Genomic DNA, 16994 nt, shown 5'->3' with positions numbered 1-16994 from the left:
GAGATCTCTCGTCGGATGAGTTACGGAAACGGAATACGAAGATAAGAAAATTGGAGCCTCTCTCGACCGTTCTCGACCGTTGGTCAAACTGCCAAGTGCCAATTGACACGTGCCTAACTTCAGCGCGATAAAGGCCTTCACACATAAAATCGCGTAAGAACGTAAAACGTAAGCGTAAGAAAATCGACCAATCCCAATCAAGTATTGCGCTGTCCGTAACTCCAGTAGGGGAAAATACTTGATTGGGATTGATCGATTTTCTTACGCTTACGTTTTACGTTCTTACGCGATTTTATGTGTGAAGGCCTTAAGTAAGCGCTGCGCATCCGAATGCACGTTCGTGCAGTTACGCAAACTGGCGTGGTGACCGTGGCGTGCGCGCATGCGCGATCGCACGCTTGTGTGCGACCATACGTGTGTGTGCGCGGCGCGTGCGTCTGTGTGCGGTATACAGATGATACATGATACACGGATTTTGCAATTGTACTCGATCCGGAATCGTGTGCCGTCTCGGTCTCCTGATACCGTTCGGCGGGCAGTAACGTCGGTCGCGTGATTCTACCTGAACGCCGAAACGGAGTAACGACGAGCTCCGGCCGTGCGTTACTCGGCACCGCGACGGTGAGACGGCGATTCCGTGGCCAGCGTGCTCGCGCTCCTGCTCCTCTTCCGGAAAAGGACAGTCCGGAGTCCCCCTCGCGAGATCGTGAACGCAGAACGCAGCTCCGCACTGTCCCACGCATATGACGGACGTTCGCGGTTTTAACGCTTTCCTCGCGCATCGGCAACAAGAATTGGCCAGATGAAGGTATAATCGTCGTTCGCGCTGGATCGAGACGGCGGGGCGAGAATCGCCAGAGGAACCAGGAATGCGCGAGATCACGAAAAAGAGCGAGACGGAGAGAAAGAAAGAGAGAGGGGATTACGTATCGTTCTGTTTGTTGTTTATTGTCAAGACGAGTTCTCCGTTTCCCTCCTCCTTTTTGCTCGAGCGTGTCGCGATGCCATTTAGTCGCGTAGAATTTTCATTCACTCAGAAATCTATCGAAGCTCTGCACCTCGCGCAATTAATTTCGCAGTAACGTGTCTATACCTTTGTATACGTGCCGTTTGTTTTCATAGGGCGTTTTAACGAAACACGTGTATTCTTGTAAGAATAGGGATCAGGACTTAGAGAATTAAGAATATCTTTCTAGGCCTTTACGAAGAGCTTTGTGCACATGTCCCTCACTTATTTTGTCTGCCATGTGTTTGTACATAAACATATCCTTAATGCTGTGTGGACACTGTGTTTTTGGAGCACTCATCCAGACACCCTGGGACATTTTTTAAGTCTAAAAGGTTTTTGAAAACATTTCTGTGTTACAAAAAATCTAGAAAAATTCATGTATCATCTTTAAGGTTTCAAAAAGTGATAATCGACTGTGAACTCTTAAAAGTCCCCACAGTGTCCCTACAGGGTTATAGGTGCCAGTAAGCGTACTCTGGTGTATGTAGTAAAATTATTTCATAGATAATGTCAGATGATGACCCTGCATTGGACTCAATGGATACCGAGGAAGAGATCTTTGTTCCTCGCAACCACAGCTTGGAGGCGACCGTCAGACGGTCCAAGAGCTTGCGCAAGCTGAGGTCACATTCCGGCTCTAATTCGCACTTAACTAGAAACAATTTAAGCGTTCGTCGCAGTACGCGCAATAGAATGCAGACGTATGACAATCTTAATACAAGCTGGATACTAGGTACAATTGAGATTGTTTAATAAATAAAGAACGCACCACTTAATTGTAAAGCGAAATAGTTAGCTTTTAACCACTAATGTACAACATATACATTTTCATAAATATTGCGCATATTTAGAACTGGAGATCGCAACTGTTTCAAATGTTTCTTAAAATTAACAGGGACACAAACTTTGAAAGGATATCCTATGTTTCAACAACATCCTTCTTCTTCGGACAAAGAGATGGTGGACGATGTCCCTGGTAGAAAACGTGATCTCCGAGACCGCATGCCCTTGAGATCTCGCGAAAATCATCCACCTAATAAAACTCCGACGAGGCATCTTAGGGACAGAACGGAACACGATCGACAAAATAGCAGAGAACTTCGAGCTAGAGCCGATCGTGACCTGAAAGAACGAACTGAGCCGGAAAAGGATGTCAGCGAACAAACGAGACCAGCGAATGAGGAGAAAGACACTAGGCATGCAATTTAATCGAACGCTTATACACGTGCTTAATGGAATTTAATATAACTGAAGTTAAAATGTTTCCTCAGAACGAGAAAGTCTGACAGTCCAAGCAGATTTCGAGAAGGTCCCGTAACCAGATTATGCGGAAGTGTAGTTGAGAAAACTGAGAAGCCCAAGGTGGAGCAAGAGGAGGCGGACGATGATAGCTCGCGCGAAAGTGAAAAGCCAGATAATAATGATAATGACAACTCTGAAAATGAAGACGTAAGTGAATTTCTGTAGCTCATTTCTCTACAGTTGAATGGCGATCTGTAAATTTTATGTATCTTTTATTTACATTATTTTTCGTTAGGGATATGAGGATATGTATACACGTATTAAGAGGACGAGGCGCACGGCTCAACGACAACTGCCAAGAGGTAAGGAAAAGTTTTAGTTTTGCCAACGCTGCTGCATAACAGGTATATTTGTTTTCTCTTCCAAAATAGTAACACGATATATTTATCTACAGTGGAGGATAGTGATCTAAGCGAATCTTCGGATTCTCCCGGGCCTAGAAAGTATAGTTTACGTCAAAAAAAGCCTACCGTAGATAGGTTTCAAGCTAACGTAGAGCCGGTTAGGCGTTCTATTAGAGCCCTTAGAAGTGTTCTCAGTAATTCAATGAGAAGAAGGAAGCATAGAAATAAGAGCACGAGTTCTGCCGACTCCACTGACTCCGAGCCTCAACGTTATGACAAGAAGAAAGGCAAAAAAGCAAGGTACTTGTATATATCATGAAAAAAAATTTATTGAATGATACGTTCATTAGCATACGTAAATATTGAATATTTTAAAGACAATCGACCATACAACAAGGCGGTCCACCCGATCGAAAAGCTGACATAAATCCTATAACGTTAGATACTAACATTAGATTTAGTGACGTCGGAGGTCTGCGAAAACACATTGAATGCCTTAAGGAGATGGTCATCTTTCCCATGCTGTATCCAGACATACTTGAGTGTTTCGACATTACTCCACCGAAGGGTGTCTTGTTCTATGGCCCTCCAGGTATATACAATATACCTTTTTAAAGTGCAGCATAATGGAAACTCGTTTTAATTTTTATGCAACTTGGAAATTTATTTCAGGGACTGGCAAGACACTAATAGCTAGAGCACTGGCAAATGAATGCAGTCAAGGCAACACGAAGATGGCATTCTTCATGAGGAAAGGAGCGGACTGTCTGTCAAAGTGGGTCGGGGAATCGGAACGGCAATTGAGATTGTTATTTGAACAGGCTCAACAAATGAAACCGTCCATAATATTTTTTGACGAAATAGATGGTCTGGCACCTGTCAGAAGTACTAAGCAGGATCAGATACACGCCAGTATTGTATCTACACTCTTAGCGCTCATGGATGGTCTCAGTGACAGAGGACAGGTAATAGAAATAATTCTTTGATGTCTACAGCCTGATTTGAACCTTGACTTTTAATGTAAAAGTGCTATAGTCTCATATGGACCTTGGCTTTCATTAGTTTTATTACAATCGCAATTTTTAAGAAATTGTAAGCTCCTTGTCCAACTTCCATTTTGGAGAACTGGTTTTAAAACTTATTTTTATTAGTTGGAGATTTTTGTTTTCCAAGGGATAATGCAATATATCATGGTTTATTTATCTCCAGTTTAGTTACTTTAAGTTCGTGTACTTTATTTTTATCATAACGGATTTTCCCATTTAATTTATAATATTAATATAAACTATATATGTGGAGTGGCAATTTTTTGGGAATTAAACCTAGATCTTTTGCTTGACAAGGGACTGCTCTAGCACTGAGTTTCCCAGCATCCTAAAAACGATGTTAAAAGGATTTATAGGTTAGATGTTTTTGATAAAATTTTCTAAGTTTTTCCTTTTTCCTTGTAAAAGGTTATAGTTATCGGCGCGACGAATAGAATCGATGCAATCGATCCAGCCCTTCGAAGACCCGGCCGTTTTGATCGCGAACTATGTTTTGCTTTACCGGCTAAAAAAGAGAGATTAGAGATTCTGAAAATTCACGTTAGTAAATGGAAAAAAACGCCGTCCGAACAATTACTGGAGATATTGGCGGAGAAGGCGACTGGTTATTGCGGCTCAGACCTGAGAGCCTTGTGCACTGAGGCAGTACTACAGGCATTAAGGAGAACTTACCCACAAATTTATATGACAAACGACAGATTATTGCTGGATCCGGAGAGAGTCCAAGTACGTTTCGTAATGAGAGGAATAATGACTAGTATACAATTGGAATTTTATTTTAAAAGTTATTGATATTAATTATATTAATTAAAACAGGTAAAGAAACGTGACTTTATGCAAGCAAGCTCTATGCTCGTTCCGTCATCCCATAGAGTAGCTCCATGCGCAGGAAGAAAATTGCAGCCTTTTATGGAACCACTATTAGCGCCTCCATTGGAAGAATTGCTTAATTTAATCAAAGGAACATTTCCTCAAGGTGTAAATCCTGCAATGGCAAAGTAATTATTCCTTATATGACAATAATAAAATTGGTGATAAAAATACGTTCTTTTGAATTGTTATCTATATATCGTGGTTCCTTTTTATAGAATGAGGAATGCCAAGGGCATCTATCGTCCAAGATTATTGATTTCGGGTGGCAGTCTTTCTGAAGGTCAAGGACCTCATTTAGCTCAAGCATTGCTACATTGTATGGAACATCTGCCAGTCCAGATTTTAGATGTCAGCACATTGTTTGCGGAAAGTGCTCGATCCCCGGAAGAAACTTGCGTGCAGGTTAATATAGCAAATACACACAACATTGTTAGATTAAGCTTTTAAATTTATGTATTTATCTAAACGTTTTAAAACTCCTTAATTTTTCATAATAACCAAAAATGACGAAAAGATATAATCTTGTATATTTTATGATTTTTTAAATTTATATGTGATATGTACTTATTATTATCAAAGAAAGAAAAGTTTTATTCCGCTAGTTGAATATTATAGATAAATATTAATAATTGTAAATTATTATAGGTATTTAACGAAGCGGTTAGAAACGTACCGTCCACAATTTACATTCGATCGATCAATCAATGGTGGCCCCTCGTGCCGGAAACAGTAAAAGCAGTTTTCTTGTGCCGTATCGCAGCACTTGATCCTTCATTGCCAATTTTAATTCTCGCAACGAGCGATGCAACGTATCAAGATCTCCCAAATCAATTAAAAAGTTTGTTCAGTGAATTACGCGGGGAGGTGTATTCTATGAAGACTCCCACCACCGAACAAAGAATGAAATTTTTCCGGCCCATTTTTATCGTTCAGAGTCTAAGACAACCACAGATCAAAAGTAACAAAGTAGAGGTTTTAGAAACACTGCCATTAGCGCCGAATCCGTTGCCAAAGAAATTAACGGAACAGGAGAAGCGGATCATGTACGAGAAAGATGAGGTATCTCTGAGAGAGTTACGAATTTTCCTGAGAGAGATATGCGCTAAACTAGCGAGAAATCGACAGTAAGTATCGTGTAAATTATTTTCAGTCTTTCTTTTTTTTTTTACAGTCGGTCAGAGGGGGTTTAATGGAACGATGTGTTTTAGATTTTTCATGTTTACGAAGCCGGTGGACACGGAAGAAGTACCGGATTACAACCAGATAATAAAACAACCTATGGATCTGGAAACGATGATGACCAAGATCGATATGAACTGCTACCTCTGCGCCCGCGAATTTCTCGACGATATTGATCTCATATGCAGAAATGCTCTAGAATATAACCCAGACAGGTCAGTAACTAAATTAGGAAGCGATCTTTCTGACATTTCTCGCCGGTCAAGGAAAACAGTCATACGAGTCTCGTGCGAGAATATCTCCGTTACAGAAGCAGTTATTGATATTATGCTATAACTTAAGGTTCTTCTCTAGCGATACTGTCTTTTTCTATACTGACATTCATATATTGTGTGTTTTCATGTCAGCTTACGTGATAGGCCTTCCCTCGGAATATTAAAGAGGTAGTTGAGCTTTTTGCTGTTTATCCGTAATGCTGTTATCGCTCCGTAGATAATAGTGGTTTTCAATTTAGAGCGCACCATAATCGTTGATGTTTTGCTAGACACACCATTATAACTAATTCACCACGCATCATTGAAGACCACTCCCATTAGTCATTACGCTTTCTATTCAATGGAATGCTAGAATATGAATTTTTTATACGCTGCTAACACGTTGTGTTCTCCTCTCACAGGGATCCTGCGGACAAATTGATAAGACATCGAGCGTGTTCCTTGCGTGACAACGCTTACGCTTTAATAAAAGCCGAACTGGACTCCGATTTCGAGGACAAGTGTCGCGAAATTTCGAAGACTCGCCGAATTTTAGAGAACAATTGTGATAATGAGGAAGAAAGCAAGAATTCCAAACTGGAATCCACTTCCACGGGCGAGCGAGCGGAGAAGAAGGAGTCTGTAAATTCTAGTCATTCTCTCGTCGTGAACGGAAAGAAATTCGGCAGTTCGAGGAAGCGTAAAATACCCGCTTGGGCGCGTGGCTACGTGAAGAAAATCCATAAAAAGAAGAAAATCGCTTTCGATGAGAGCGTCACTGAAATAGTCGCGAATAAATCGTTAAACAATGAAACTACCACTAGTATCGATCTAGAAAAATTCCAAGAATTCGAAACCGAGGCGAATAGCGTTTTGAATGGGCATATGGGGTTGTTCGACAATACCGATTCAGAGAATGATTCGCAAAATGAGAATTCAAAGGGGAGTCAAAATGGCACTGTCGTGGATCAACGAATAGATAATCTTCAAATGGAAATAAGCTTCGTGGATGAAGACAAGCCAATGGTGAACGGCGATTCGAGTTCGTCATCTCGACGTGAAAGCATGGACGATTTGTCATTCGCCATCGAGAGCAGCGATACTAGCCGGGATAAGATTGAAGAAAATGAGAAAATTGTAGTTGATAAAAGCGAATTGGAAAATGCATGGCATTTTACGGTTGAAATAACGAAGGACTTTCCTGTCGAGGTATTGTGCGATATCTATGTGCAACTAAGCAGATGCGTTGGAAAATATGCTCAGAAATACGATAGAAAATCACTGCCAAAGGTAAATATACATTTTATTGATTATAAAAATTATAGAAACTACAGAATGATGAACAATATCAGCTTATCCAATTTTAACGTATGTTAACAAATATTGGTATACTTTTAGGACTTGCTCAAGGAAGTGGAAAAGTTTACAGAGTACAAGTCACAACGTCAGTAGAGTACAATATACAGGTATGACATTGTGAAAGAAACTGCATGTTGCTAACAAGACAAACATACTACATTATTACGCCATTGCGATACCTGCAGAAGGTCTTTTTTTGTATATTTATACTGAATGCAAAACCGGATATTATCATTGTTGTATCAAACGGAACTTTGGAATGCTATATTTCTTAGTTATTCTACTGCCAACTTTTAGGTGAATAACAGCATATATCTACAAAGCAATTGCATTGTTATGTGACATAACAGGCAATTTTAGTTGAATATTGAGTTTCGAATAATATGGATTGGATTTTGTACATATTCGAAAAAACACTGTAAATGTCCAATCGAGTGATTATTTGATATTTCATACAAAAATAAGATAATATCACGACTCTTAATCACATATAGGGCTGAAATAATAAGAAAGAACGAGTTAGATTTATTATTACTGCCGTTTATACATATACATCTTTTTTATAAAATTAATTTGATTTAAATTTAATAAATAAAATGCATATTCAATTATTCATTATAATTGACTTGATGAAATAATAATATTTTTTTTATCATTGTGTTTAAAACCATTTTTATTTTTGAGATTATATCACTTTTATATGTCATAGCGATAAAAGTGAAAAAAAAAGAAATAAGGAAAAAGTAAGTAGCCAATCGCTAACATTCTTACATAATATTCCTTTAGGATAATCGTGGACTCTTGTTTGTGAACACTTGTACGAAAGATTTCAGATTAGATATACAAGATCTAATTAAAAACTTAATATCTGACAATATATAATACGTATAACACGTAAGATATAAGTTTTTAATTTAATCTTCGATAATTTAATATATGTATGTGTACTTTACATATATACAGACACATTTTGCAAAAATTATTTTTCTGTCAAGTTTCTACATTATGTTGATTATATAGGAAAATGAAAATATTAGAATTGGTACATTGTGTACTTAACTGTTTTAGCTAAATCTTTGTTAAATAAAGACATTATCATGATATGACGATCGTCCTTAATTTTGGATTATCGTCATTTTAAATATTTATGATAATCGGCATTTTATTATATTGCTGATGAAAAATTATTCCAGATATCCATCTTGGATTCGAATAAAAATTTACTCACACGTAACAGGGAAAGCCGAAATACGTATCGTGTATCATTTCTTTATACTTGTTACATATATATAAGATCGTGGTTTTCTCCTCGTGTATCAAAATATACCTCGTGCTACAGAATGTATCAATTCAAATTATTACTAGTATAAGATGGTATACTTGACGTATGAAAATGAGTAAATCAAAGCTTATCATCTGAAAAAATCCACATAAAGGGATTTAATTTTAAGATATAAATCACGAAAATTATTCCAAGTTATCGTGTTTAACCCCTTTGCTGTTAGACGAAAAAAATGTTTATGTGCCAAAAATGCTTTTGACAAAGAAGTTAGTAAAATTATTTAAAAAATTCAAAATAAAAATTTTTTAAGCAAATTAAACTATATTTTAAATGTTTTGCCAATCATATTGAATTTGCCAATTCTTGAATTTTTATTTTAAATTTGAAATCAGCGATTTCAAAAATTTTCATGCAAATCGAATAAATTTTTTTCATTTTTGATCCGCCATTGCATCCGCTATTTTAAATTTCGCAATTTTGATTTCAGATTTGAATTCAGCGACCCCAAAAACATAAAAATATAGTATCCCATTCTAATTGTTCTGATATATAAGCATCTTTTCTTGAATGTGCAGATATTTCTGTCATGAGCACTTTTGGCCAGGTTTATTTTTAGGAATATTTCCGTTTGACAGTCAAGGGATTAAAGAAACATAAGATAGTGAATATTGTATATCTATAACAGAGTATTTTGTTTCATCAAAATCCTGTTACTTTTTTTTTCACTTACCGAACAATTGTTCCAGTTAAATGTGGTGTTTTTCTTGTGATGATAACTTTTGATCTTGTATTAATGCAGTACAGTTCATACGAAATAACTTAAGGTATATTCAAAACTAGTAATCTGCAATTTAAATAGACCAAAGTTGTAAAAAGTATAAGGTTTTACTCGTTGAAGATGGAAACAGGGCACTTAATATACACACACGTACACTACTATAAATATGAAATACCTCGATAAAAAAAAAATATATATATTATATATATACGATGCAGTGGCGGCTAGTTAGTCATGTTTAGATCAATTTCGAAGGCTCTGAAAAGTGAATGATTTTATAAAATTGTAAAATTGATCGTTCGCGCATTAGATCTTCAAAGATGTTAAATGTCCGGATTAGGACTTGAAGAATTGGCGCAAGAATAAAAAATCACTCCATTTTACTAAATTTTTCAGGAGAGATAAGTAATATCGGTAAAAATCTGAAACGACAATGAAATAATTACAAAACATTGAGACTTCCAGTCGGTCCTAAGCACTCTTGAATATCTGGCCGTCGCTCTACAAAATATCCCAGGACTATCGCACCTTCTTCGATTATATTTTCTTTTTTTATTATGTCGATTCGATTATATTTTCTTTTTTTATTATCTCGATTCGATTATGTTTTCTTTTTTATTATCTCGATCTTTCAACCATCCTATTTTTATTCCAAAAGTGCAAAAAATTATTTTATTTTTACAATTCTCGGTTTACAATTCCGAAGCTATGCCTTGATTTAAAGAGAAAAAAAAACTGCCGTTCTTATTATTCAGAAATTGAGTATCCACGCTCGATAAGAACTGTGACGATTCTGGGAGACTTTGTGTTATATGTACATGTATAAATATTAGCGAATATTTAGGGTATAACTTGCCTTCCCCAGATTCGTGTATTGGTTGTGACTTGCTGTAATTGTGAACGATTAGTTACCACAGAGGATGAACCCGTATGCGACGAGACGAAAAGCTCGTTTTCACTTAAGCTGTCACGGACAGCCTCTGAAAAGCAGATTCTCTCCAATAACCGTTTTAAACAATAATGTTCGGAGGCAACGTACATATATACAGGGCACGCGATCCATCCTTTTGCTGTTCAAAACCATACAATCGAATAGGAGCTATAGTAAATAAATTCTATCGATAAATCTCTCATGTGATCCACGAAGTAATATCTTTCTTAGGGATACGTTGTTGTTGTTAAAATGTGAAATTTTCGTTCGCAAGAGCACGATTAGGTGGATAATCTACCGAGTTTTGTTAGTAGCGTATTCGTATTCTCGTGTCAGGCCGATACATTCGTAGCGAAAAAATTTTGTAGTTAGCGTAAATAAGAATTCGTTCCGTTCGGCGATTGGATCGTTCGTCGAAATTCGATTGTATTGCGAATTTCTTTAGTAAGTAGAATCGCGCGCGTCGCGCGAAAAGACTGAGGTTTAGAAGAAGGAAAAAAAGGGAAACAAGAAACGCGCTTTTTTCCAGCGTTCCGTATTAATGCATGTGATGTACAACGTTCTCGATTCTCAGCCTCGATTGAAAACGAAGAAGGACGAAAAAAGGGGGGGGGGAAGAAAAAAAAAGATCGTTTCACGCGAATTATCACCGATAATCTCTTGCGACGATGGTACTCCGCCGACGGCGATCGTACCATACAAAGTATCCGGGTATTTGCCAAAGAAGCTAACGACAGATAATGCACCAGCGAAACTCACCCCGCGTACATAACAATTTACAATTGTTGCAAAGTGTTCAAGTAAAACGACGGAAAGGTCACACCGATAATCTCGCAGTCGGACGGATTGTGTGTACATACGATTTTTCTTCTAGCGATTACAAGTTTTACATTCCGCTTCGAGATAAAACGAATCCGAAAGGGACGGCAGCGTTCCGCGATTTTTACGTTTCTTGGCGCAGTATATTCTCCGGCATGCCGTCATTTCGCTGTACCACCGCATGAAATCCCACATTTATACGTATATATGTGTAATGTGTATAAACGATGCGTGTGCTATCGGATCGAGAAGCTATCTTGCAAACACTGCCGATTACGGACGAGCGACCACACTTATTTGTCTCTCTCTCTCTCTCTCTCTCTCTCTCTCTCTCTCTCTCTCTCTCTCTCTCTCTCTCTCTCTCTCTCTCTCTCTCTCTCTCTCTCTCTTTCTCTCTTAAATAACGTCCCTTAAGACTACTTTCTACGAAGAACGAAGTATTAAACGCGCTCGAGCTTGAGCTGTAGCATATCAGGTACCCGGCAATTTTTTCTATTGACGAACACACGCAGAAGTAGATGGTAGCCTTAAGAATTTAGACGCATTACACTACGTTATGAAGACATTACACGAAGTTATGAAAAATACGGACGAAAAGCGACGAGATGTATCCACTGCCTTATTTATTTTATCATATAAGTAATACATTTTATTGTCATATATTATAATGAAATAAAAATTTCGTAATGTAACCGATCCGCCGGCGATTTATTTGCATCCCTCCTCGCCTGTTCCTTATTCTCATCTCGCAAAGGGTTTTTGTACACTGACCGGCAGGAATACCTGGAGTGCCTGGATAGTTTGATATGGTGATACATTTTTATTATCTCCGTAGTGCGAAACATACGAAAGCCGTCGTATCGATACGGCAATCGATCCTTGTGATTTTCCGTCTGTTTAGCCGACGATGATGTCAGGAATAATGTTGAAATTGAGTAGTGGATTCTCATAACACCGAATAACATTTGCGTAAAAATTCCAGTAACGATACCGATCGTATAAGATCATTTCAGAATGCGCGAATAAATTGTGGGATTTGTACCGATACGTCGACCATAGTAACTGACATTAATTACAAGCAGCAGAAGTGGAGATAGATCGGTTTGGTTCTTTTCGAACTCTTGAAAGAAGTATGTCCGGCGCGACGAAGGATTTCTCCTGCATCGGAGGGCTGGAGAAGCACATTAGAATCGTGAAGGAGATGGTCCTGTTCCCGTTGATGTATGGAGACGTATATGCTAAATTTAATCTCAGACCGCCGCGCGGTTTGTTGTTCTACGGTCCTCCAGGTAATGCCAAATCCCGTTTGAGCTCAGGATCTTTCTTCACTGTTAAATTTGTACTTAGTGTCAAATTATACTTAATTTGAGGCATTTATAACCATTCCTATAGGTTGCCACTGCTCCTACTCAATATGTCGTTAATTTAACTAAAACAATGTTAATTAATTTAATTAAACCAATAGACGAGTTAAAATAATACTGTTCTGTGTGAAAATAATAAATTTCGACATACGTGATAGTTAAAAATAACAAAATATTATTTAATTCAAGGTCTTTGTTTCAATTTCATCCTTTAATATTTAACACTGTTGCTTTCATTCTTTGTTAGGAACGGGAAAGACTCTCGTAGCCAGCGCATTAGCGACAGAATGCAGCAATTCCGAGCGCAAAGTCTCCTTTATTTCGCGCAAGGGTTCTGACTGTCTTAGCAAGTGGGTCGGAGAGAGCGAAAAGAAGCTCGAAAAGATTTTCTCCCTGGTCGGTGAAGTTCGATCTCTTAAAATTCCGTGCACACTTTAAGGATAAATGTTTAAATTTAAGGATCACTTTGTGATCTTTCTTTAAAACTTACAATTAGCTATTTTGAACAGATTGTATCATAAAATCGAATCCGCATGCAAAAATCTTGCGTATCGGCCCGAGAGTGAGCGTTTCCCTCATCTTTAATCCGAAGAAATTATCGTTTGTTTTCTCCAGGCACAACAAACGAAACCATGTATCATTTTCTTCGATGAAGTTGACGGTCTCGCGCCTGTGAGATCCAGTCGGCAGGATTTTGTTCACGCCAGCGTGGTCTCCACTCTCTTGGCTCTGATGGACGGTCTGGACAGTAATTCCGAGATCATAGTAATAGGGGCGACCAACAGAATCGACGCGATAGATCCCGCTCTGAGAAGACCCGGCAGATTCGACAAAGAGCTGTACTTTCCTTTACCTTGCTACAGCGCTAGAAAAGAGATACTTTCGGTATTGTATCTGCTAGTAAAAAAATATCACAGATATATAAGGAAGAAGATAAAGAGGGAAAACGTTAATGTGTTTCCGTACGGCGAATATAGGTGCACATCAAAAGTTGGAAGCAGAAACCGACGCAGAAGTTCCTAGCGTATCTGGCGTCGAAAACGTTGGGATTCTGCGGCAGCGATCTGCAGGCTCTTTGCGCTGAAGCAGTCATGTGTTCCGTTCGCAGAAATTATCCGCAGATTTATAATTCCAAATCCAAGTATCATATCAACGAACGCCACCTCAAAGTAAGCTGTTTGGTGACGATAAATACCAATTTGAAATAACGAACAAAATAAAATTATTTACCTTGCAGGAAGTTGACTTTATATGAAAATAGTATTTATATAAAATATATGTATACGTTTCATCATTATATATTATTATATATTATTTTGTATATTTTATATTGTTCTTATAAAATTAAACGACTGAGAGAAATGCTGATTTCTCGTCAAGGTAGAAAAGGAAGATTTCCTGAAGGCGCGCCAGAACATCGTTCCCGCGTCGCATCGCGTCATCGTCGCCCCGATCAAGAGTTTATCTCTCAGGATCCAGCCTCTGTTGCAGGAGGACCTAGCGGGAATCCTGTCGCGCTTGCAGACACTTTGTCCGGCCGGCATGCTGACTTCCGATAACATGTAAGTGTCGCGTCCCGAAAGAGGCGAAAATCGAATACTGATTCGCGTGGGACCGCAGTACAGGCAAGGCCACGTCCAAATCGAGCGGTTGCCCGCGAATTTTGCTGTGCGGCGACGACGCTCACACTCGTCATCTGGGACCGGCGTTGCTGCACACCCTGGAACACCTGCCGTGCCACATCCTGGACATCACGACGCTGTTCGAGGAAACGGGCAAGGCGGCCGAAGAAGCCATGATACAAGTAGAAACCACCTTACTTTCCTGCCCTTGGGAAAAATGTATAAGACGACAGTCGTTTTGTTATGATAACAGAAGATCAAAACCGCCCGTCGCACCCTACCGGCGTTGCTGTACATGCCCGGGGTCTTGACCTGGTGGGACCTGGTGGACGAGACGACGAGAGTGGTTTTTACCTCTTTAATGCGCGGTCTCGATCGATCGGTGCACATGCTCGTGCTAATGACCGCCCACTGTCGACACGTTAATCTGCCATCGGAGGTTGACATCCTTTTTGTCTTTTCCACACGCTCTTATTTCACATTTTATATATTTCTGCACATGTTTCGTATATATTTAATACGTCAAAGTTTAAGCGGTCACTTCTGGGCTTAAATGTGATCTTATTAAGTAAGCATATTTATCGAGATAGTACATTTCAAAGAAGATTGGAGTAAGAATGTTAAAAGTAATATTTATAGAATTGAGGGCCTTCATGCAAGAGGGATGTAAGTCGACTTACATCTTTATTGTTTTTTTTATGTTGCAAAAAGAAGATAAGTAAAACTTACAATCTTATAGATTTGATGGACAACGAAAAGCGCATTTAAAAAGCCTGCGAAAGCGTTTTCCAATTTTTTTGCTTGATTATTTTAGAAATAGGGCACTGTAAACCGGAGCTAAGTAAAATATGAAAAGAAAACAGTAAATTCACATACTTATATCGATAATCGATTTAAATTTTGATACTAATAAAAATTCGTTTTGGTTTTTTCTGAAGCTTTTATAAAATTGAAATAAATAAAAATACTTATTTTAACATATTATCTCAAAAGTATAAGAAAATAACATTTTAATGATACTTACATTCCTATTGCATGTCGACAGTAGTTTTGAGAAAAAATGGAAAAGTTATTTTTCTCAAAATGGAGTTTTCTGACTTTACATCTTGCATGGAAGCCCTCAATTATTCTAAAAGTAAAAGTAGCCCAGATAGAATCAAGCAAAATAGCAGCGTTAGTCTTTTAAACGACCGACCTTTAAATGTTGATATATTTGCAATACGTTTGCTCATAAGTGCACAATTATCGACTGCTTGCGCCACTTGTAACAGATTGCAGAATTGTACGACGATAATCGCGGCGAAGTGTACGAAGTGAGAACGCCGTCGTCGCAAAAACGACGTTCCTTTTTCAAGCAACTGTTCAATGGAAACTCCGACAGTCTGTCCGATCGCTCCTCGCAAGGTAATTATCCATCTGAAACGGTAGCGTACGATCGTTAATAATAAATTGACTTCTAACGCAGCGGATCTGGCGTCAATCTTGTGCCCGAAGAAGCTCAAGGGCGAGACTAGAAAGCTGAGGAACCACGTACACCCTGCCGATTCCAGCGGATTACTAGGTACGTTAAAGAGTACAAGTTTTACGTGCAATATTTATCCCCTTGTTAATGTCCATCGTAATGGCCTCGAAGAGATTAGCGCGGCACGCACGACCAGAAAGATTAAAACGCAATCGAAAGCGCGAAATAAGCTCGGAGCTGTACGGTCCTCGCACTCGACGTCTTCCAGATCGAGTAACTGCTAATTGACAATCTCATAAGTCCAACTTTCTTAGAATTGAGTTATCAACACATTAATGTTTATTTCTATCGCAGTTTAATTTTAATCTTGATCTAACTTACCATTCATCTTTTTCTAGTTCTAAAAGTTAAAAAAAGATAGAAAGTAAGGTAAATGTACAAGTGCCTGGACAGTCAGCGAACACCTTTATCATTTTAGTCCCTAAATAAGTATAACGCGAATTAACGTTTGGATACTACAAATAAAGTTTCAAAATACAAGAAAAGTATTTTCATCTTTGATTTTAATCAGTCCTGACAGTCCACTGACTGCCCAGGCATTGGTACATTTACCTTAAGCTAAACCGAGATTAAAGTTAATCTACTTTGATAGAAATGGACATAATTGTGCTAGATCACAATGGATTTGTATACTCTTCTAAGCTTGACGATTCTTAGGAACGGCCGTCAAGAGAGAGTACAACGCGTCCGGCGAGGGCCCGCCGTCCAAACGGCAGAGATTAACATCCGGCGCATCTTCAGCACCGTCCAGCACCGAGAAGCTCTTCAGCTCGCAAATCGAGGATCTGGTCGAAACGATTGTCAAATCGACCGACGAGTGGCCGAGCCATTTACTGGAGAGCCTGTTCTCCTCCCTCGAACTCACAATGGAGAATAACGGGGATCTGCGCGCGACGGTGAATGAGTACGTCGTGCGTTACGAGGAATTGAAACGGGTGAAAATGCGGGCGAAGCAGGAAGAGGATTGATCACTAATTCGATGTAACGTCCCTTGTGAATCGTCCATGTGATGTCTGAATTTGTGAAATGTAACGCAACAGAACGCAATAACCGACACAATGACAAATTCATTAAATGAAATATTGTGATGTAATAAATGACGCGGTGAGAGACCTGTTTATGTTAAAGAATATTCTTCGTACATTTCTTTGCAACCTTTTCGCTAGCAATGGATGAACGTGATCACCTTGCGTGATGTCACATTTTTTATTTTATTTGACTGAGGTAATATTTTTTTGCAATAAATTTTTTACAGTGATTTTAATAAGGATGCTTATTAACATCAAAATTTAAATCAATTATCGATTTAA

At 38.6% G+C, this 16994-nt stretch overlaps 2 protein-coding genes and 1 long non-coding RNA gene across 4 annotated transcripts; 2 read left to right on the top strand and 1 right to left on the bottom strand.

The window, feature by feature from the left end:
* Positions 1 to 386: 386 nt before the first annotated feature.
* On the top strand, positions 387 to 11565 carry LOC139815162 (ATPase family AAA domain-containing protein 2). 2 transcript variants are annotated; one of them, XM_071781831.1, is made up of 16 exons: positions 387 to 808; positions 1514 to 1742; positions 1905 to 2205; positions 2281 to 2458; positions 2547 to 2613; positions 2706 to 2955; positions 3033 to 3247; positions 3328 to 3620; positions 4110 to 4427; positions 4518 to 4699; positions 4790 to 4976; positions 5220 to 5698; positions 5783 to 5968; positions 6161 to 6196; positions 6430 to 7297; positions 7406 to 11565. In XM_071781831.1, the coding sequence occupies exons 1-16, from the start codon at positions 803 to 805 to the stop codon at positions 7457 to 7459; spliced, it is 3849 nt and encodes a 1282-aa protein (XP_071637932.1). In that variant the 5' UTR covers positions 387 to 802; the 3' UTR covers positions 7460 to 11565. The 2 variants fall into 2 exon arrangements, with proteins under 2 accessions (XP_071637932.1, XP_071637933.1); XM_071781832.1 differs by lacking the exon at positions 6161 to 6196.
* On the top strand, positions 7430 to 16814 carry LOC139815168 (ATPase family AAA domain-containing protein 2-like). Its single transcript, XM_071781847.1, has 9 exons — positions 7430 to 7473; positions 13156 to 13425; positions 13518 to 13709; positions 13921 to 14102; positions 14161 to 14344; positions 14416 to 14601; positions 15434 to 15566; positions 15628 to 15723; positions 16342 to 16814. Exons 2-9 carry the CDS (start codon positions 13273 to 13275, stop codon positions 16650 to 16652), a joined length of 1437 nt encoding a protein of 478 aa, XP_071637948.1. The 5' UTR covers positions 7430 to 7473; positions 13156 to 13272; the 3' UTR covers positions 16653 to 16814.
* Positions 12017 to 13151, bottom strand: LOC139815173 (uncharacterized). Its single transcript, XR_011732681.1, has 3 exons — positions 13031 to 13151; positions 12692 to 12933; positions 12017 to 12605 (listed from the first exon to the last, which is right to left on the bottom strand). It is a non-coding gene; the product is annotated as an uncharacterized lncRNA (long non-coding RNA).
* Positions 16815 to 16994: the final 180 nt, after the last annotated feature.

Source organism: Temnothorax longispinosus, chromosome 6 (genome assembly GCF_030848805.1).
Source record: "Temnothorax longispinosus isolate EJ_2023e chromosome 6, Tlon_JGU_v1, whole genome shotgun sequence".
Classification (NCBI taxonomy): domain Eukaryota; kingdom Metazoa; phylum Arthropoda; class Insecta; order Hymenoptera; family Formicidae; genus Temnothorax; species Temnothorax longispinosus.
The sequence above is the reverse complement of the archived record's forward strand: the minus strand, read 5'-3'. Positions and strand labels throughout refer to the sequence as shown.